We start from the raw sequence: 22,786 nt of genomic DNA on the forward strand, positions 1-22,786 counted from the left end.
TGGGTGAAGCAAGTTAGAGCCTCAGCAGCACAAGGGGCTGTTGTGGGGTAGCAAACAGCCCTGGTACCTCCAAGCAGCTCAGCTCTCATTTCACAGGGTCAGAGCTCCCAGAAGTGGAGGAAGCTGGTAGCTGCATGGATTTAGATGCTGTTCTACCAGGATACTCCTCAACCTCAGGCTCCTGTTGAGGAGAAGGCATGTACCACCCTCTATCTCCAAGCAATCCTTTCCCACTCTTCCAGCAAGTGACAGGGGAAGCAGGGGCTGAAGAGCAGGACTATGAATACAGTAACACATGGCAGAAGAGATGGTCACATTCTTTATTTTCATTTTTAATCTTTAGCCATCAGTAAAATGAATGGGCAGAAAACAACCAACTGAACAGACAAAACCCACCTTAGCCGGTCATTTCCAAATATAAATAACTGGGGGACAACTGAAACTGAGCCAAAATAGAAAAAGGGAGTTTTAAAAGACAAAAGTAAGCCTAGCTGCACTCCCTTTTCGTAGTGTCAGTGAAGAGGAAGTACCATAACAAAAGGAAGCTATGGTTACATTTGATCAGACATTTATTCCAACAGGAGGCATGGAATTGCACTTTGATGAAAATGCCGAAGCGGAATCGAGTCCAGTGCACAGGGCACATTGTGCACATTTAGCTGGATTTCTGCTGCAGCTCCTTCATTCTGTTCAGGGCACTGCCAGCTTGAAACCACTCTATCTGCGACTCGTTGAAGGTGTGGTTCAGCATGATTGTTTCTTGGCTCCCATTGGGATGTTTGATGATGCATTTCAGAGGCTAAAGGAAGAAGAAAGATTTTATCCCCCCCCCTTCTCTTTCAAAAGGGAGCAAATTATTTGAATTCTTACAGGAAAATTCCTACATGTTTTCAAAGAGTTGAAAATGGAAAATTGTAGCTCAGGGTGGGTCTTGACATAGATCACATACTGGGAAGAAATTCTTCCCTGTGAGGGTGCTGAGGCCCTGGCACAGGTTGCCCAGAGAAGCTGTGCTTGCCCCATCCCTGGCAGTGTTCAAGGCCAGGTTGGATGGGGCTTGGAGCAACCTGCTCTAGTGGAAGGTGTCCGTGCCCATGGCAGGGGGCTGGGACTGGATGAGCTTTGAAGTCCCTTCCAACCCAAACTGTGGTCCCAGTTCATTGCAGGGAACACTGGTGCTTAAGGTAGCAAAAGTCCAGGAATTCATACCACCACACCAGGGTTTCTCATACCTGTTCAGAATAATGCACTGATTCTGACTTGCTCTATGGCTCCCTAGACTGCTAGAGTCAAGCTCTTCGCATGGCCAGCAGCACCTGCACTGCCTCTGGCCCCTCTTGACACCCTTCCCCAGTACTGGCACATCCCTGCCCATGGAGTGCAGTGAGAAGTTACCTTCCCAGGTGCAAAGTCTGCCAGCCCCACGATGCTCAGCTTGTCCACAGGATGAATCTTGTTGTAGTCCGCTGGGTCAGCAAAAGTGAGAGGCAGTAGACCTTGCTTCTTCAGATTGGTTTCTGCAGAGAACAAACCACCAAGCACACTTGTAACAACACACTGCAGGAGATCAGGATTACTTCCTGGCACTCAGAGTAGCGTTCCAGCAACAGTTACTGTCTTTGTAGTAGAATCAGGATCTCCACTGTTTGTGTCACATCTAACTAGACCCACAAAAGGATTCCTGACCTGAGGGACCTTATCATCTATCAGGAGGTAGAGTCTGTGCCCAGAGGTGTTACAGTGGGGCAAGGTAAACACCACTTCCACCCAAACCAAATACATCCTGTTTACACAGATCACAGGGGAAATGTGACTCACCATGGATCCTGGCAAAGCTCTTGGTGATGATGACCCTGCCTCCCAAGTGACGTGGCTCCAAGGCTGCATGCTCTCGGCTTGATCCCTCACCGTAGTTTTCATCCCCAACAACTGCCCATTTGACACCCATTTTCTGCGACAAACGAAAGAGATTTACATTTCTGCAGTCACTCAAGTGAGGAATTAACAATAAACACCCACCCACACATCTAATTCCAGTGCTGCACCAGTGACATAGCTGTGCTATGACACCTTCTCCCAGAAGGTTCCCTTTGGGATAAAGTGCTTGCTTCCCAGCAGTTGGGCACTGCCGTCCTTCGCTAATGAGGGCTGGAGAGGACTCATCAGAAAAAACATACCTGGACTCTAAAAATAAATTCTTCTTTCACTTCAATTTCAACTCAGCCTGCTTTTAAATTAGCTTTTAAAATGGAAGGGGGGTTGTGTGTATGGGTATTGAGGCACTTGCACATCTCCTTGAAATCGGGGGCATTACTCCAAGTTCGAAAGCAAGTGGCAACCAAATATTTCCCAACAGCCACTTTTAACACTTCCAACAGACCAAAGCAAATCTTTGCTGCCACCTTCCTTTCCATGGTCCCGTGTCAGAGCTGCACTCACACCAGCCGTGATCCCTGCTCTACTTCTGGAAGCAATGAAGACAATTTTAACTTCTGTCTACTGGAAGAAGCAACCTGAGACCCTTGCCAAGCTGTCCAGAGGGTAAAAGGACACCTCAGATTCTAAGCCAAGCATTAAAGAATGAAGAGGACAAGATTAGAACATATTTAAACATTAAACCAGTCACAGGTTAAATGCTCCAAGAGGCAAGATTTAGTCCCACTCTGATGACACCCATGCCTTCTAAGGTGTGCACGTGACTAGAAGAGTTCTTCCCCTTTTGTCTATTATTTCTGGCCCCCTCTGGGTCACAAGACCCTCTTCCCCATAGCAGGTAGGGACAGAACCACCTACAGGAACTGCGATCATCAGAGGAAGAAGACCCAAGAAAAAGCCTCAAAGCTGAGTGAATCACAGCTGCTGTTACTTGAGAGCTGGAGGCTGAGATCCTCAGTCTTGGCACAGGCTGCCCAACGTGTAAACATCCTCTTAAAACAGGATGCCTCATGGGAAAGCCTCACCTTGTAGTAACGGGCTGTGTCTGGGACTGGGCCAAACTCCTGGGTTAAGGCGTTCCTCACAGAGTTGGCTTTGCCATTTTCAATGTTGATGGCACCGATAAGCAGGTTGTTGGAGATGTTGTCCAGATGGCCACGGAATTTGAGCCACGGTCCAGCTGCAGAAATATGGTCAGTGGTGCATTTCCCTTTTACCTAAAGGGCAGGAAGAGAGAAGAATGTCTTAGGATGATGCATCAGGGACTTGACCCTTCCTCAGTACTTTCATTGTGAAGAATCCTCACTTCTCTTTTAAAGGCGCAAACTCAAGACAACTGCATCTGTTACAGAATGATGGCACTCTAAGGCAGAACACAGCGGTCATTCTGCATGCGCTGCGTAGGGAGAACATCCCTCGTTCCAAAAGGTAAATCACAGAAACAAGCTTAGCCATGACACCTCCCTGCCATGTCCTCCCCTCTCTCAGCAGGAGGTTCTGCAGGTACAAAATGCAATTAAGCCCTTCTTGCTACAGCTCAGCATCCCTGCTGGGGGAGTCCAGCAAGACGCCAAGTGTTTCCTCTAAGTTCCAAACTGCACATAAGCCTCCTCAGCTTGTAAGAACAGAATTCCCAACCAGAGATAATGGTTTTCCAACTGGTAAGTGCCAGGGTGCTTGCAAAGGAATTGCCTGTGTCAAGCACGCTCAGTATGGCCCTTTAGAGTACCTGCAGCTCTGTGTACTGAGAATCAGCAATGTCCCTGAAGGCCAGTTTCTAAGGGGCTGCATTTCAGAACCAATCACTGTATTAACTGAAGCTTTCATCCTCGTAACTCACCACAGCCAATGAAGAGAAACCCCTGTCTTCATTAAGAGACTGAAATGTAATGTTTAACTATTGTGAAGTAATGTTATATAAAATGGGAGGAGAACACACATACTGATGGATGAGAAGTTCTTAACTACCTCATTCCAGATAAAACACATCGTACAACAGTCAGGTATGTATTAGAGATGGCATTTAAAGAACCCACCCACCTTTCTACCCCAGATTGTAACTGGGACAAATTCTGCAGCCTGCATGGTATGGGTAGGATCCTATGACATCGTATAACAAGCTTCATTTATCACAGCACTAGCTAACCACTAGCCCAAAGGAGAAAAGTCTCTTAGTTATAACAAAAAGAAGTAACAGAAGGAAACACCTGGAAGGAAGATCCTTGATTCACTTCCCACAGAAATGTGGTTGTAGGGGAGGGAATCACAGATAGCTCAAAGGCACATCCAAAGCTTCTAGCAATTGATGTGTAAACTCCTGGCTGAGCAGTCCTGTCATAGCTGGTGTTCCACCACTACACTACTGACCTTGATGAGGATCAGCATGTCTTCAAGATCCTTGCCATCCCACTTATCAAAGGGCTCAAGGAGCTGGAGGCGCTGGCTGGTGGGGCTCACATCCACACGCTGCCCACTACCATCCTTGGGAGGGTACTGATAGGTGTCCTGGCCTGGATCAAATGCCTTTAAAAAGACGAAAGGAAAATCATCAGACTCAACCATTCCCAACAGCACAAGAAGAGAACCAGCCAACACAGACAACTGCATCTGTTCTAGCTTTAACCCTAAGGAGGTCACTCCATGAAGTTCCCTTACTACATATAAAACACTACTAGTGACAGGCCTTCCCCCTGCCCCGCTCCACCTCCAGACCCAGCAGTTACCATCTTGGGCAGCTCATCTGCATCAGGTGCTTCTAGTTTAAATTTCTTCCCATCTGCTCCTGTCAGGTAATCTGTCTCAGGGTTAAATTTTAGAGTGCCAGCAATGGACAGGGCTGTAACAATCTGAAAGAACAAAAAGACACATTTAAAGGCGTATTTTACTCCTCATCTCTTAATTTGAACGTCCTATACTCAACAGTCCCAAAGTCAGCAGCCAAGCCACAAACCAAGCTAAACGGGGTCTCTTTTGCAGGCAGGGGAATTAGCTCCCTGACACCCTAAACTATTTCATGACCCCTACTTTGGCTATTTCTTACCTCTGGAGAGGTCACAAATGCATGAGTCTCTGGGTTGGCATCATTGCGACCTGTGAAATTCCGGTTGTAGGATGTAACTATCGTGTTTTTCTCTCCTTTCTTGATGTCCTTCCTGTGAAAGAAACAACCATGCTCATAAATTCAAAGGGAATATTGCTTCTAGACGTCTCACTGCTAAAATCCCCCAACTTGGTTTTGGTAGCAATCCCTGTCTTTTGGACACATGAATCGGTGCCTGGATCTGTTTTCCTCCCTTATACAGAGGCTCAAAACCAAGTCAGACACTGACTCCTGGAGTAGTTTTCATAGCCCATATTGTGCCACTGTTGAACTATTTAAACAACAGCCAATGAAGTACATTGCCTTTGGACATCCCACCATTAGCAATGACAAAGCCACTTGAGTATATGTCTCCCATCCCTTCTATTGGGAATTTTCCTCCCTACCACTCCAATGACTGAAGCTGGACCAATTTACTTTTCCTATTTTAAAAAGACCATACAAACTCCAGTCTACCCTCTCACAGATAACAAATCTCACCCCGTTTTTTCCTACTGTAAGAAGTCTCCAGGTGTAGCCATTGTGCAGCTTCACTCATCTAAAGGCTCAGTGTAAATCTGCAGTGTTTGATTCCTCCTCCTCCAGTGTGTATCAGACAGCTATGGCAAATGGGGTTTTAAGCATTTGATTTTTAATTCCTAGTGTGTTATTTTTGCAATGGGATTTCACTCTACAGAGCACTTCAGGAGCTAGAAGGTATACAGCTAGAGCGAGGTCTTTCACTTTACCTGTCCCACTGGCCAATGCATGGCCCACAAGCATTGGCAAGAACCAGTCCTCCAACATCGCGCAGGATTTTCGCCTGAGGGCAAAGAACAATTTTGTTACCTGTAGAAAGCCTGGAATAAGCTCCTGGGGTTGCTCTTTCAGGGGAAGAGGAGGCCAGTCTTGAAAGTGTCACCTGCTTGCACTTTGGTTAAGCAAATCACCACAGAGAAGTATTGTTCCTTTTTCTTTGGAACAGAGAAAATTCACCTTCTTGTTTCACTTGCACGTTTTGAGTCACTTTTGTAAATACATGGGGTCTGATCCCAGTGAAGCTGTAAGTTAACACTGGGGACGAGCACAGGATGACTTGCCAGGATGATGCCGTTCACTACCTACTTCAAATTGAGCAATGCAGCTACCCACAGACACTTGACTGAAGGGCAGCATCTGGTCTGATTGGTATCATACACACTTCCTGTCCACAAAGGAGAGAACTGGTGACCATGCAGGAGGTGTGTGTGCCTGCTCAGTCTGTTAAGCAAGCAACTCTATTGAGAGAGCAGCTGTTAAAGAAAGGTACGACTGTAGACTTGGTTGGAGTAGGCACTAAGCATTGGATGGACGTGTCCACATACAAAGACTTGGTCCTCATGCTGTGACAAGCATCTTAACATTTACTAAATATCAGAACTAATTAAAACATGATTTCCTGCACAGGATAGGGAAGAAAGCAGGTGAAGGTTCCTCTACAGAAACACTCATTTTAAATCAAATACGAGTTTTGCCATAAGTTTAGTCTAAAATGGGAACCACCTTCCAATAAGAGGGCATGCTCACATCCTAAACTGTTCTTAAAGGAGAAAACTGGATTGCAGGTGGGTACCAGCCCATCATCAGCCATGGCCACCCACAGAATCCCAGGAGCATGAGGCATCCCTTGCTATACATACTGTTATCTCCTCAGGGCTCCAGCTCCTGGTAACTGTCTCAGCTTTGCTCAGTTCCAACCCCATTCTTATATGCCCAGGTAGTAAAGATAGGAGGTCAAAACACCTTCAAGGTGACAACAGGACCCACAGACATAGTAACACACCAGTAATTGCACTTATCTAGTGATAAGTGAGGACAAAGTTTTTAAACTTTGCTTTGCATTAGTTACCTCTGGACTCGTGAGTACTGTGTTGGAAGAGAGTTTAACACCTAAGTGTAAAGAGCAGCCATACTCACATAACCATCTCTTTCAATGGTGGCACGGATCTGCTCTGAGCCTGGAGTGATTGTGAACTTAGATTTACACTTCAATCCATGCGCTAGTGCCTGTTTTGCCACTGCTGCAGAGCGCCCCATGTCCTCATAGCTGGAGTTGGTGCAGCTGCCAATCAAGCCTGTGGTGTTTGACAGAAACAAGGAGGTGGTTACTGCAGGCCAGGTTCTAGGAAGCTTCTCCCTAACCCATTCCTCAGCAGAAAAAACAAGGGACAACTGCCTTTTCTGCTGACAAGTAATCCGAAGCTGTTTCAGGTACTAACATTGCCAAGCCTCCCAGCAAAATACTGTGGTCACAAGCAACCCCTTGGCCAGCTTTGGAGGTTGCACAGTGAGAACACACTATCCGGTCACTAGTCTGGTTATTGTTTTACAAGATCCAAGTGTCATCTGCTTGCACTTTGGTTAAGCAAATTACCACAGAGAAGTATTGTTTCAAAGACAGAAAAGGCTTCAATCAAGAAATGGAAGAAATGATGAAAGGGAAGCATCCTTTGTCACAGTATGAAGACCACATGAGGGCATACTGTGCCATCCTGACAGCATTTTGGTGCTAATCAGCAAAATAATAAATTCCTTTTCAGTTACATCAAATCCATGCAACAGACTTTTAACAAAGGTGCTCCTCAACCAGTAATGTTCAACCCAATCATTCAAAAGTTTCCAGGGAGGAAAACACACTTGTCTGCCTCTTGAGATTCAAATCCCTCCAAGCTATTCCACATCTCATCCCACACACGTGACCCAGGGGGTCACTGCTCTTCCCAGCAAATTCATATAGCTGTGAAGAGGCGACACTGCGGCAAAGTCAGAGGACATACAGCAGTAATTAAAGGGTTAGACCCCAAGCTATGTGACCAATAGCTTATCCCAAGACAGCAACATTTAAGCCACAAGGATGAAGGCAGAGGAAAGAGCAAATGCTACCCACCAACTCTGATATCAACAGGCCAGCCCTCCTTTTCTGCCACAGCACCAATATCTGACACAGGGTGCGCCAGGTCTGGTGTGAAAGGTCCATTGATATGTGGTTTCAGCTTTAAGAAACAAAGTCAGAAATTACAGGAGCCAAGAAAAACCCCAAAACACAGCAGCAAATAAATTCCTTTCATAGCTCTACCTAGAAGCTGTTTAAATAGGATTCTCAGACACCAACACCAGCAGCTGTCAGTGAAGCAGACCTAAACATTTTTCCTATGTTCTAGCACAGCACCAGCAGTGTCATGTCAACTCCCAGCTTGGTCCTCATTCACACAAAGCGAAGTCACACTACAGCATGCAAGATAGGCAAGCAGGAAGGAAGCCTTACCTCACTGAGGTTGATTTCTATCACCTGGTCATAATGACAACCAGAATCTGGTACCAAGTGTTGCTTGAATTCATCTGCTAGCGCAGCTATGTCTGGAATAAGAAAGAAGGGAGATCTGAAAAGCGTAGTAAATAAGAGGGAAAAGAAAAGCTTGGAACAACTAAACACAGGAACTCTACTGTATAACTTGCCCATCCACTTCATCTACAAACTCCCTGCTTGTATCAGATGACCTACAGGATCCTGCACAGCCGGAAGTCACCATGAACACCGTTGTAGGAGGACACTGCTCCCACTTTCACCTGAACTTGCACTTCTACCCACTTCAACCCCCAAACCCTCTTACCAGATCTCCCTGTCTTGCCCAAGTATTTCTTCATCCGATCATTGTAAGGGAAGATGGAAGTGGTAGCTCCAATTTCAGCCCCCATGTTACAGATTGTTGCCATTCCTACAGTTGGAGTGGGAGAAGAGACCACAGCGTCAATGAAGAAGTCCAAGGGCACCCAATCCTCCAGAAATCAGTCCATGGAAAAGACAGCAAAGCCAAGAGAGATGAGGGCATTAGCAACAGAAACCTAATTCCACAGCAGAGGAAACACTGACTACCTAACGGCTGGCTCAGCCTGTCACATTTCTGTGCCTGCAATCAGACTTTTCTGCATGCAAGGAGCTGAAAGCTATGCTGATTCTTGCAGATACTGGAAGTGATGACAGGGACCCAAAACCCTGTCTACCCTGAGCACCAAATATGTTTACAGCAGTGAGCAGCATCTCTGCTACCTGCAGTGAGTGTCCTGTCCTTCCCTACCATGTCCCTTTACTGGAAGAGCCAGAAATCTGTGAGAAATTTAATGGGCTGAATAAAAAGTGTCCAGTGACAGACCACAACAAAAATACCCAAACCATCTTCTCATGCCTGTGGGATCACCCATGCCTTTCAAGGACACAGCAATGAAGCTGCTGTTTTACATTTAATAAGCTAGCAGCAGGTATCACAGGTTGAGTTCTTCTGATTTCAAAAAGAAATCCCAAATTACTCTCAGTTTGTAAACCCAAATATTCCAAGCTCTAGCCAAGCCATGCAAATGGAGAGAAGCACAGCTTGAAGGCTGCACTCCAAGCCAAAGGAAGGGACACTTCTCATAATTCAGTCCTAACTAACATCATTACAGACCACAGGTTCAAATTCAGCACCCAAGACCCACAGTTAGCTCGTGTAAGACTCGATGTTACAAACTGCAGCTTTCTGGTCATCCCTCTGCCCTGCTTTTCTAAAACTCATCTTTTCTAGCAGCTGTCACACATGTATCCCCTTCAACCTGTTTCTTTCCTCTATTGATGACCTTTCTTAGGCTGAAATGAAAATGTCATCTTCATCTCTGACTCTGCTTTCTAAGCATATGTGGGAATACTTCCACCTTACTTTTACCCTGATGCACGATCTTACAGGACTCTTCATGATTAACCATTCGGTGTCACAAGATTTAATGGAGAGAGGTCACTTTCTCACCAAAAAGGAGTGGTATTTTGTTATTCCACTCTCACCCACTCTCCCAGTTTGACGTGTACTAATTGCCTGGCCAGGCTAAGGGAGGACATTTAGTACTTCTTGCCTCATTCCTTTCCCAGCCTCCACAGACAACTCAACACTCACATCCAACACCATTCCACTCAGATAAGAGATTTGCATTGCCTCACCAGTGCAAGAGATTGAATCCACACCAGGCCCGTGGTATTCGATGATGGCGCCTGTTCCACCCTTGACAGTGAGGATGCCAGCCACTTTCAGGATCACATCTTTAGGAGAACTCCAGCCTGAAAGCTTGCCAGTCAGTTTTACACCGATAACCTGAGTAATAACAATGGAAAAAACATAAAATACTGACACCATTTCCTTTCAACAGTCAAAACAACACATCAGAATTTTTCCAAAGAATGTGGGTGGTCACAACAGCAAAGAACAGAAAGTCCTGAAGTAGCAGAACACGTGCACAAGGGCTGAAATCACTGAGAGGGCCAACTCAGGGGAGATCCCCACTCACCTGTCTCTCTCAGTCCCTGAATAAAAAGGCTGGAAATGGAAACTCAGAACTACCAATGAATCACAGACCAGCTGTTTGAGCCAGTGTGGGGTTACAAACAAGACTAGAATGGTATATAAATACAGTGCCTGAAAATTCATGATTCTTATACATCTTATATCTCACCCTTCCCGTTGAAGATTAGTATTCCTTCTACTCCTACCTTTGGGCACTTGAGCTCCCAAGGGATTCCTGCCATGACATCTACGGCATCAGCTCCACCCACACCAATGCAGATTCCTCCCAGGCCACCTCCATTGGGGGTGTGTGAATCTGTGCCGATCAGCATAACCCCAGGGTAGGAGTAGTTCTCCAGGATGATCTGAAAATAAACACGGATTGTTTGCTTGTTTGTTGGGAAAGAAGGGGGAAGACAGCAAGAAAGAAGACAGGAATAGTAATCTAGATCAGTTTGCATTTGTGGATTTCAGGAGCAGCAAAGTATTTCAATTTGGTTTAGACTGGAAATTCACTTCTGTTTCAAACTCCTTGTGGAGGATGTAATGACAGAATGAGGTACCAAGTCTTAGTCCCAGAATGGTAAGAAAACTTAGAAAGCAATCTCTATTTTTTCACTGGAAGACTCTTTCCCTCCAGTTTAGGCTTTTGCCAAGACGTCACCTTTGTTAGGGCTCAGGAGTCTTGTTCCTTAGTCTCCACACCCTTAATCAACCTGCTGAGCAAGCCAGTTCAGCTATCCAATGCTAGTGAGACCTTTCATAGTCTTTATGCTCACATACCAGTAGAATACCAACAGGCTCCTCCAAACTGCTGCCAGCCAAAACCTAATCGCATAGAAGAATCCCTCACAAACACATCAAGAGGCCAGCCTTCCCTAATCGCTGCTATTGATTCCACACGAGACTCTTCAACTATTAACAAAATCACAAAAGAGTTCTTTAATGAAAAATGGTGAGTTTTCTATGGTAGCAACACAGTATATGAAGCTAATGAAGTTCTCACTCCATATGTGCCATACCAACATTATGGACTGCCTTTCTGGAAAGCACAGAACTTGGAGCATATGCATCACACAACAGCTTGGGCAGAACTAAGGTGGCCCTCTATTGAGAAGACCAAGGGTTTGCTTCTAGTACTTCCAGCTTCGTTTGCTTGTAGCTCACATTTGCATACTGGTGCCAAGAAAGGTCACTTTCAAGGTCTCACTTTGCCAGAGCTGGACTCTGAAGATGTACAACACAACCAGTTTTCTCCAGCCAGAGAAAGTCTGCCACAGGAAAGCTGAACCACAGCACAGAGCTATGTTGCCACGTGACAGATGTTATGAGTGGTTTCAGAGCACAGACGACCTGAGGTGTTCCCACAGTCTTTTGGAGAGTTCACATCTTCTGTTTCCTTTCACTGTTGTATCACACCAGGGTGAGGTAACCTTGTTTTTTGTCTGAGAAAACGTATCAAAAAGCTCTTAATTATACTTAGTCACAATTTGTCTGCTGAAAAGATTTTTACCAACTATCCATTCTCTTCTCCACTCCTTTTGCTTCATGGTACACTTCAGATTTGCCTGCCTGCACTCAGAGGAACAGCCTAAAATGCCTACTAGACCCACAGAACAAGTCAACCAAGAGCAAGTTACGGAAATCCTGCCAGAGGTGTTGGTTTTAAAGAACAAAACAACCTCATTAAGTGGTATGTTATCCTGGACAGTCCTGTTCTTTTATGATGCAAGTGCTGTAATAAGAGAACCTCAGATCTGGAAACCACCTGGCATTTTATTCAAATTCATGTAGCAACTCCCTACGTGTTGCCATTCTTGAGTACCTAAAGTAACCTGCTCTGGTTGGTGCCCTCACATACCCTCCTGGTTTTTATGGAAACAAGTGCATGCAAAATAACCCTAAAAACCTCTACGTTCCCAAAGCTGCTTTCCTTACCACTGCAAACAATTCGCATTAGCTCTATGCAGCCAGCTTCATGGCATCACCTTACTGTCCCAATCGTACCAAGAGGAGCCAGCCCACAAGCAGTTATGATATTTCAAGCATCTGTGATTCACATGACATGCTGTTGGCGCTACCTAATCACGCATCAGGTTACCGGTTGACGTAAATAACCTTTCAGAAAACCACTGATGTCAAGATAACTGAGAGAGGGCAAGCAAGAAAACTCGCCCGCCTCAAGGAAAGCAAGTTGCTTCCCCAAACTGGTGACATTCTCTAAGGGTGTGCACCTGAGCTCTTCTCTTCACCATAAAGTAAAGGAGCCACTGCATGTTCAGAGATTGCAAACGTATACACACACACTTTACCTGGTGAATGATTCCTGACCCAGGTTTCCAGAATCCCACTCCATACTTGGCACCAGCTGTTGCTAGGAAGTTGTACACCTCCTTGTTTATGTCCTGTTCAGACAGGGAAATGCAGAGCATTAGTAGCACATTTTCTTCCTCCGTACATCAAGAGCTCATTCAAACACATTCCCTTCCCTCTCATGCCTGTCTTTAGTTTGCTCACAGCTCTGTAGCAGCTAGAGGGAGGTACACATTACTCCTAAAACCAAAAGGGATCAAGACTGCTTGCCAGTCAGTTGTAACAGCCCGTTTAACTTCATCCAACTTGTAGCTCTACTAAAGCATTTTTAGTTTCCAGTTCCAAACAGCACAAGGAAAATAGCACAATTAAAAGAAAATCCTGCCAATAACGCATTAAAAAATGCTCTGCTCATTTCTTGTCTTCTCAGGGTGCTGGGTATTTTAAAAACTTGTTTTCCTCTCTTCTTCTACCCCCTGCTTCCTTCTCTATCAGCTGCTCCTTTTGCTTTACAGATGCTTTGCAGACATTTCAAAGCCCTTAGACAAGCATTTTGGCTTTATTTTCACAGATTAAGAAATGGAACTGAAAGCTGCTCGCTGCTAGGGGAGTCAGTGGGTGTCATTTCTCATTCCACCAAGTCTGCTGTGTAAGACTCACACAATGCTGCCTTTCTTGCTGCACTATCACCATTACTGGTGGAGGTCACACCGTGAAAATTGCTTGTGAGAATAACCAGGGTTGCCAAGGAAGTATGACACTATTATATCCTGATAGCTCTTGGCAAAGGAGTGGCAGAATAGATAAGATAAGCACTAGGAGAGAGTTTCTTAAAAGACTGTTCTCATGCAGCTACCCTTTGGAATAAAGAGAAAGGGAAAACTGGAGATAATGGAAGAATTGTCTTAGCACACATTCGCTGAAGTTTCCCATGAGGCAGCAGCAGTTCTTTAAGCCTCGTTTTCCACTGGGAGTCGGGTCACTTCACTCTGTTTGTGCATCCTTCCCCCAGTAAAGCACGCTGATGTGCCAGGAGCAGATCCAAACCACCCTCTGGCCTGCCAGCATTCATTGTGTGCCAACTGGCAGCAGCAGAACTGAGTCAGAAGGCGACAGGACGTTTACTTGCTCTGCTCAGAGTGGATGGCAAAGGAGGGACTCGACTCAGCTCAGGGCTGCAGCGAATATAATTGCACTACAGAGAACAAATAAATGCAGAAACAGGGGGAAGGGAAGGACAGGAGGTGAAGGGAAGACAAGAAACTGTTTTATTTGCTAAGTCCAAATTCTTAATTGCGCAACTTGGGCACAACTTAGGGTTGAGACAAGTGGAGTGAGAACTTGTCTCACTCCTGAGAGAACCGGTGAGAACCGCTCACTCCTGCGCAGTACAGTGGCTTTACTATGGCCTGGAGGAGGAAGCCAGAAGCAGTTACTTCAACATTAGGAGTATCTAGAAATAGGTATGAACTAAAATCTTAAAATGCAGCTGACCCCCCCCCCGACTGTTTACTGTTTGTAAATGTTGGTGTCAACACCCAAGGCACAATTCCTCCTGGCTCTAACAGTGGACTTTGGCTTGGTTTACCTGGAGTAACCAGATTTCCCCACCTCCCTACTATGCTCAGAGCATGTTATTCCTCAGCCAATGCATTTTGGTATGTAAGACAGAGGTGAATGTGTCTATATTTAACAGAAGCCCCTGTGGAGGAATAAGCAGTAAAACAGTAAGTGGGAACTTTAAAAAGGCAGTGAATCAGCAGTTTCGCAACCACCACATTGAAACTCCGAAGTAAAAACCATCCTCCATGCTTCCATACACATTTATACCTACCCTCACTAGCCCTGAAAGCTGCACATGCTTCAGTTAGCATTCTTCAGCTAATCTCTAGCAAAAAAGTTTGGGAAACAAAAGTAGCTATTTGCTCCCTCCTTACAGGAGACACCAGTGCAATGCAGATGCATGTTCAGGATTTTTTTCACACTGCCATACTGTGGCACGAAGAGCATAACTCTATAGAGTAATCTATCTTCCTTTTGTCTCCCTTTGAAATAAGATTTTTCCTCTCCCTTAGCTGAAATATCTTCTCACACTCCAGAACACACATACGATGCAGACTTCCATCATTAAATCCAGCTTTTCCTACGTTCACGGTCCATTAAACCACGTGATGATGAATCTCAGCTGAAAAATTCCCAAACACCCATCTACTCTGTTTCTTTGCTGCATCTGACCTGGCTACAGAGCTGACCACCACAGGCAATCTCTTACTATATCTGATTCATGGCTGTCCTTCTGGGGGGAAAAAACCCAAAATGAAAACTCTTCCTTCAACTGGAAGGAGGCTTTCAAACAGCGAATTTACACTTCTGCAATAGTAACCTTGGCTCTTCGAAGATCGTTTTCACCACCTGACTGGGCTTCGATGAGGTGATCACAGTGGATGGTGGAAGGCACAGCCACTTTTGGCAGCCCGCTGCTGATGAACTGCAGCATTGCCATCTGAGCAGTGGCATCCTGCATGGCCACACGGTCTGGCCGTAAGCGCAGGTAGGTCTTGCCCCGCTCGATCTCCTGCTTGGCTGGGTCATCCAGGTGTCCATATACAATCTTCTCAGACAAGGTCAGGGGACGGTCAAGCCTGGGGAGAAGAATTTTAGTATCTGTATTTTGTGTACTTCGGCATTTGTCCTTCTAAGCATGTAACAGAATGCTTCTCTATATGATTAAGACTGTTAAGAACTACTAACACAGAAACCTGTATGTTCTTCTTGCAGCATTAAAATATCAACTGGCTAAAACAAGGGCCCAGACCAGAAAGTTCAGAAGTATATGGATTGATGTCACTTTATGCTTTCTTTTATAACCTTCCTGTAGAGGAAAAGAAACATTGACTCTGCTTGTTACTTGAGTCATACCTCAGGACAGCAAATGTGGAGGGGAGAGAGAGGTCAGACTTGATTCACAAATACCAAATCCCGCAGCAAGCAAGCACAGCTAAGCTGTTTCATGACCTCAGACCTTTCATCCTGCAACTGTATCAGTTGAGGGACCTATTTATGTCAGTGGTGAGATCTTCTGAGAAGTAACTAAGTAGAGACAATGGCTTGAAATGAGAGCTACCACATTTAACAAAGGATGCAAAGACTGAAGGACACGTTATACAAACCACTGCTGAGGTAAATGGAGCAGGAACGACAACTTAGCGGGCACACAAGCCTCTATCAGCAGATTAAGGTCACTGTGTTTACAAATTCCCAGCCCTCCTTTCCATGCCTAACGCCTACAGTGGAACGCAGGAGAACATTCGCTGTCAAAACAGTGCAGAGCAGCATTAGCCTATAATGACCACTGCCCACATGCTGCTTCCCCAAGAAAGGAGCAAGGGCCAATGTGAAGGCTCCTCAAAGAAGGCATTAAACTAAGAGGACAGAGACCTCTCTAACACCTCCTCTGCACTGCCCTGTTTCTCTTTATGTTGCAGTGATTCATTGTAACCTTCAACCTTCCCACACTGCCCACCACTATATGAGGACACTGTAACTCAGGCTTCACTACATTTGCAACTGTCACTGTTCAAACCTTCCCTCCCTACTAAATATTTCCTATGCCAGAACCCTGTGACCTTTTTTTCCTTCTCTCCTGTCACTGCAGAGCTAAATTCTGCACATTGAGCCCTCCCCTGTTTCCTCCTCCACTCTTACCTCTTACGGACAATGTTGATGTTCTTCTCCAGCTTTTCATAATTTATGTGGTCATTAGGCTCAAAGTGGCTCATGGCCACCTTGGCCCGCTGGCAGAGGACAGGAGCAACATGGTAGCGTCGTATCCCGCTATTCAAGGCATGCTGGAAAAAGGAGAGTGTTAGCGCTGAAACCTGGCAGAATGAATTCCTATAACGTATCAATAAGCCAATCGTTTTTCAGTCGTTACTCCTGGGATTCTACAGCCTGAGACACAGGGAAATTGCAAAGGTTTCTAAAGGTACCCAATAAACATTTGATAGCACAATACTGCATGTGATGTTAAAAAGCGAGACACCAGGTTACACAGAATGGGTAGCATTTCCTAAATTATTTTACATCTCTATTTATAGAACCAGATGCCTCATGCTTTCAGTGAAAAATCTGCTTTCAGGCAATGTTGAAATAACTCTTAAGCGAACACCAGTTTGCTATACTCCTGACACATTACAGCCATGGTGGAGAAAAACGCATGGAGTTTCCAAAGCAAGCTAACGTAGGTTTGTATTTCCTCACTGGTGGTGTGTTCATATACAAGGTCTGGCAGGTGACACAATATGGGACTGAGTAGATACCAGTCTGTTCCAGCACCACACACCAAGTTCTTTGTGCGGGGTCCCTGAATACTGTTACAAACCTTACTGTATTTCCACATAAGGTGAGCTGCGTTTCAGTGCTAGGCAGAGTGACTCTGATGTACGTGCCTGGTCTATGGCACAATGCAGAGCAGGAGAAAGGCAAGACATGGAACAAACACATCAGCTTCACCAGCCTGGCTGTGCAGATCTACATGCTTTTACCTTCTCTCTCACAAAGGCATCCTCACCTTTCCTTTGAGAAAAGCCTTGCATTTGCTCTACAGGTGACAGGAAGACAGATGAACTGTACTGTGAGATGAACACAGCAGCAGAAAGGAACGCAATGAAAAAAGCAAGCCCAAACTTCACTTGGCGGCCCTCACAGTGAAACAGTTCTGGAACATGGGAGAAGGGCAGGCTACAAGGAGGTACCTTTACAGGGCCCAGGGTTAAAAGGCTCTCACGCAACTTTGAAAACTGAGACAGAGGGCAGCCTCCATGAAAACTTCCAAGGATTTGGCACATGCATTTCTTACATCCTTTCAAAGTCTCAGTCATTAGCACTGGAAGTCTGGAAACAGACTGAAGACAAGAGTTCAGGGTTGTTTCTCCTCCAGCATTACACTTAATCCTGTTTTTTTCCTATTCATGCTTTACTTCAGCATTATGAGGTTTTCAAAAGTACAGGCTAATAAACACATCAGTGTTGCCCTAAATATTCCTTTTGTACATACGGTTGTAAATCAGCAAATATTCCTTGTGCAGAACACAACTGCAGCACCTACCACTGCTTTTGCATTGTCAAAAAATGCTAGCCAAGTCTTTAAATCTGCTCAAGCATTTTTAAGTTTTTCCTTGTAAATATTTTCCCAGTTTTCTTGTAACCACCATTGAAAGCACTGTGTGAAATAATCCTGACCAATAAGACGTTACTGATTTTTACCCAAAACTTCTATTGTCCTTTTGATGACATTTGTTAGTAGCTTACACAGCAAAAAGTTGAGGAAACCTAGGCAAGATCACAATAGCCAGCAAACCAGCAATAAAGGTACAGTTTGCTTTTTCCCCCAACCAATCTGAAGCTATTAGATACGCAGGTTTTGGTAGGAGCAATACAGACCTATAACAACTGCACACCACTTGCGCTAAAGCATATCTGAAGTAAGTGAACGTGGCAGTACAAGAGAGGGCACTGCTCCTCCAGGAATGCAAATCAAACCCAGTTATCAAATTTCACTGTGCTGCTCTTGAAGCTCAGAACTTCCAGAACATATTCACACGCGTCAGAGCTGAGACTTTTCCTTCTTCCATCAGGAAAAACATTCCCAACAAACCAAACACTACCAGGCTTCTCATTGCTAAATGCTCTTTACCCAGCAGTCACATAACTCCTGTGTTTGTTTTCTTCTGCTTCCCCCTTTTTTAACTTAAGCATTTACCCAGTACAATTAATGCTGTGGGAATCTCTTTATGTATCCAATCTCTTGTGAAAACCTCCAACAGTTGGAGTGGCTGGAAAAACCACTGAGGGATTTCATCACTGTTCATGGAAAAATTACCTTTTCAGCAGACCAAGAAAGGTATTCTGGTTTATTGCAGTTATGCCTTCTCCCCCTGCCCCAAAAGAACCCTGTGACACAACTGATTAATGGAGCTCCTCCTTGTCACTCAGTAAACTGAGAGCTAAATTTCACTGTAATTCAGCGTATGGAAGAACAGATTTGCAAATTAAAGTCATGGCAGAGGCTTCACAGCATTCTAGTCTTTCTTGGGACCAGTGCGGATTATGATAAAAATCTGGACAGGGCTCTCCAAAGAGAGGTACAAAGAAGTTTTTCAGCTAAAATATTGCCAGTCTGATCATACACATCTTTATCCTTTTACTTCATGGGATGGCTCAATAAAACACAGTATTTATTCAAATACTATGTAACTATTCAAACAGTAATTGCAGATGTAGCAATGCAAAGTAGTTGATTTCTCCTTGACCACACCTTCAGGCTACCCAACCCAGGAAGGTGAGGGGAAGGATCCTGCCTGGACATGGAGACTGGCAAGAGAAATCTGGAAAACTGAAGGTCTGTTTCTGTCATGGCCAATAAGACTGGGGAAAAATAATCACCTAGGCCAATCGACTTCAGAAAACAAGAGAATATTTTTGTCTACAAAAGACTTTTAAAAGATGCCCATTAAGAAGTGCTATCTTCATTTACTGGGAGCTGAATCCCACCCCACATCTCCACTCTGTCAGGAATTAATTTGATTCAGTATGGCTGTTCACATGTTGGCATCCAGCAAGCCTAAGGATCCATCACCAACAGTGAGCAACAGCATACATGGCCTGGTTTAAAAGTCTAATCTCTCCTCATAAAGAATCCACAACATATCACTCATCATGCTTGTTGATTCTCCCTGACTGTCCTTTTTCCACTGCATCCTTAGATATCGGGGGGGGAGGCGGGCAGAACTATAAAATTAAGGAAAAGCCACAAGACTAAGTTTCCATTTTGTTCTGCCTCACTCTTCGCTGAAATAGTAAGTGGTTAGGGGGGCTTCTGTGGTGTTTTTTTACTGAGTAGTGAGAAGTGCCTTGAGATCAACAGCCATGAGAAACAGAGCCAGCAATCTATACATTTCCGCTTGTATCCAGGAACTGGCAATTTCCTGCAAACAACTGCCAAGTGATCTCCTCTCATCTGGCATTGAATCCATTATCCCAGCTCCTGAGTGTCCTTAGTCAGATTTCAGCAGAAGAAATGGCAGTAATCATTACAGAGCTCCTAAGTCTATCAGTATTCTGGAAGGTCCTTAAGAGACACAAAGACTCCAGCCTATTAAATGGGTGTAATACTTCAACCCCAGCTGGCAACTAAGCACTCCACAGCAGCTCACTCACTGCCCCTGGTGAGATGGGGGAGAGAACTGGAAGAGTAAAAGTGAGAAAACTTTATCTCACAGGTTGAAATAAGACTGGTGGGGTGGGCTGAGAGGCAGAAAAGGCCTTGACTCTGTGTGAGCATTGCTCATCAGTAACTATAATATCCCCATGTTATCGACACTGTTCTCAGCACAGCTGCAGAACATCACCCCATACCAGCTACTGTGAAAAAAATTAACTCTACCCCAGCTAAAGTCAGCACAATGGATCGTTATTCTTTAAATCTCTAAGAAAACCAACACTTATCTTCATGGACTTTAAAAGCTCATCTTGAAAAGCTAGCTACCTTGCATTTAGCTCACTACAGTAAATAGTCTAGAGGCAACAGGAGTCTGAATTCAGAAACTAACTTACATTTCAGCAGCAAATATGACAGACAAGTCTGTAAGCAAAAGCTCATGTTCAAAACAGTAGCAGCTGTGCAACATGCACTCCTGTCTGAGAAATCAGTCCTACATATCTGAGCTGAAATGCAGAATGCCATTTTTCCTCATCCTCCCTGGCCTAAAAACACTGGCCAAGTTTCCAACGTTCACCATGATTCAGCTTAAAAAAATAAGATCAACCCAGTGCAGTGCAACCAAACTGTAAAAAAAAAAGCAGTGTGGTCAAATCAGATTGTAAATGCAGCCTGATTTTCTAGACCCACCTCTAAAGAGCAACCAAAATTAGGGTTCTGAAGACCAGTTTAGCTCTAGCCAGCACTGCTTTTTGCCAGCATGCACAAAGCTTCCCATACATCATTTCAGTACTTGCTTTCAGTAAACCCTGATGCTTCAGATAGTTGATACAGTTTTACAGTGCTGCTGCCAACATGGCTCAAGAAATGGGATGCTACTAAAAGCATCTCTCATGCTTGACATGAAAAAGATCATGACCCTTTGAGGCTATTAGAAATACTTTAAATAGGACAGTCAGCCCAAACCAGGCTAATTCCAATTTATTTGCCTCAGAGGTAAGCTTCCTATGTAGTTCCAATTCCAAACCACTTCAGGAGATGAGTAGAACCAATGTTGATAACATATGCCATGGTCAATGCTGGCTGTATCACAGTGACTAGCAAGGTGAGTTTCATATTGATTCTTCTCTAAGCTGATATACACAGGCAAATAAAAGCCTCCTAAAGAGATCACCTAGAAGCATGTCTGACCATTACAGATTTAGTCCTTCATGGGGGGAGGGGAGGTGGGAACCCATATACCCCAAGCCTGATATTAGAAGACAGTCTCCTAGAATACTAAATTCCCCATATTCCCTGCGCTAGTACAGCTTTTGTTTTCCATTATAAGATATTAACCTTAGCAAAAGACTGCTTGTTGTCATGCGATGACACAAAATGAGAACCAATTCATTATCCTGATAAAGGATTTGCCTTCATTTTATGAGTAGTCATTTCTGTTTCAAGGACAAATTAGAAGCTATTTAACAATTAAGAGTGAATATATATAGTTAATTAAAAATGGTGCTATTCTGAAACTTTTGCTTAAATTTAGAAAGCTATACTTTACTAAACCACCGACCTCTAAAGGAAGGAATACAAAACATGAACTAAGCTTTGCAAAAATACTCTGGAATACCAGAAGCCAGGTTCTTGCTTCAGCTCCCTAAGAAAAGGGAAGATGTTGGCCAAGGTCACAAATGGCAAGGTGAGAAGCTAAACTGCTTGACTTCATCACACGCTCTACTAAGGGGCGCACAGGCTTTATTACTGCTGCTAGAAAAGAAAACCGTGTCCTGATATTTGCCTTCCAAGCTTTAAAATATCACAACGTCTTTATAATTCAGTACACATTAAGTACAAAAATGTCCCGAGTAAGAGAACCTCTGTGGTGAGCTCATGTTACAGGCAGATGCGATTTTTAGAGGTCATGATAGACAAGGCTATGGGAATCACTATCACTGTCTTGATAAAGAAAAAAAAAAGGCAGTTTAAGTGCTTGTCCAGGCTGCTTTGGCAGTTCTCCTAGGTCCCGTTTATATACAGACGCTAGCATCTTTTCCACCCTGGCCTCTGCCCATATTAAAAGTATGAATTTTGAAGCAAAGTAGCCAAAGGAGAGCTTTCACGCTCACTCACACAACGGAAAGTCACCTTGTGCTGATGCACGCTGATAACGGGAAGAAACAGCACACGAGAGGAAGAAAACGGCACGCCCTCGGGAAAGGCTTTTCATTCCCCCGTTAGGACCCCCGCCCTCACGCTTACCGCCCCGCCGGGCCCAGAGCTTGACACCGATCCCTCCCCACGGCGGCGGGGTCCCGCCGAGGGGGGGAGGTTGCGGGGACGCGGCCTGGCCCTGCCGCGCCGTTCACCTTGCGCTCACCTTGAAGGCCGATAGGGCCAGGCGGCAAGGCGCGCCCTACCCCGGGGCCCGGGAGGCGGCAGAACTACCGCCACGGCCTCCCTGCCATTGTCATAGAAACGGAGCGCTGGGCCGCGCCGGGGACACGCTGACCTACACGCGGAGGCGGGCACAGGCGGGGACAGGACGGACGGGAGGCTGAGGCCGCCCGGCGGCTCCCGGCGCTGCCCCCGCCGCGGATCCCCGGCTGTGTCCATCCTTCCTTCCCTCCCTCCCGGTGCCCGCCCGCCTCCGCCGCGCCGCTCACCCGGAGCCGAGCCGCCAGGACACAGTACGGCGCCATTTTGTTCACTGACAAAGATGAGGTCGCGCCCCGATGGCGTCACGCAGCCATTTTGACACCTCCGGTGCGCGGGCGGGGTCGCCGCGGGGGCGGGGTCGCACAGGTCTTGGCAGGGAGGTATATGCGCCGAGAAATGAGTTCACAGACGCTACGCGGGTTCTCCCAGGGGCGGAGGGAGGTTAACGATGAACAGAGTTTTTTCAGTATC

The 22,786-nt window shown here is 45.3% G+C and overlaps 1 protein-coding gene across 1 annotated transcript; it reads right to left on the bottom strand.

Moving 5' to 3' along the window:
• Positions 1–301: 301 nt before the first annotated feature.
• On the bottom strand, positions 302–22,693 carry ACO2 (aconitase 2). Its single transcript, XM_061363035.1, has 18 exons — positions 22,543–22,693; positions 16,378–16,520; positions 15,056–15,314; positions 12,672–12,764; positions 10,566–10,724; positions 10,020–10,170; positions 8,665–8,769; positions 8,319–8,410; positions 7,941–8,046; positions 6,971–7,128; positions 5,764–5,837; positions 4,976–5,087; positions 4,659–4,781; positions 4,303–4,458; positions 2,961–3,152; positions 1,819–1,951; positions 1,396–1,517; positions 302–799 (listed from the first exon to the last, which is right to left on the bottom strand). The coding sequence occupies exons 1-18, from the start codon at positions 22,576–22,578 to the stop codon at positions 656–658; spliced, it is 2,358 nt and encodes a 785-aa protein (XP_061219019.1). The 5' UTR covers positions 22,579–22,693; the 3' UTR covers positions 302–655.
• Between the last annotated feature and the right edge of the window lie 93 nt (positions 22,694–22,786).

Source organism: Neopsephotus bourkii, unplaced genomic scaffold (assembly GCF_033783945.1).
Source record: "Neopsephotus bourkii isolate Nb327-2 ecotype Australia unplaced genomic scaffold, CSIRO-AGI_Nbou_v1 NB_107, whole genome shotgun sequence".
Lineage (NCBI taxonomy): Eukaryota > Metazoa > Chordata > Aves > Psittaciformes > Psittacidae > Neopsephotus > Neopsephotus bourkii.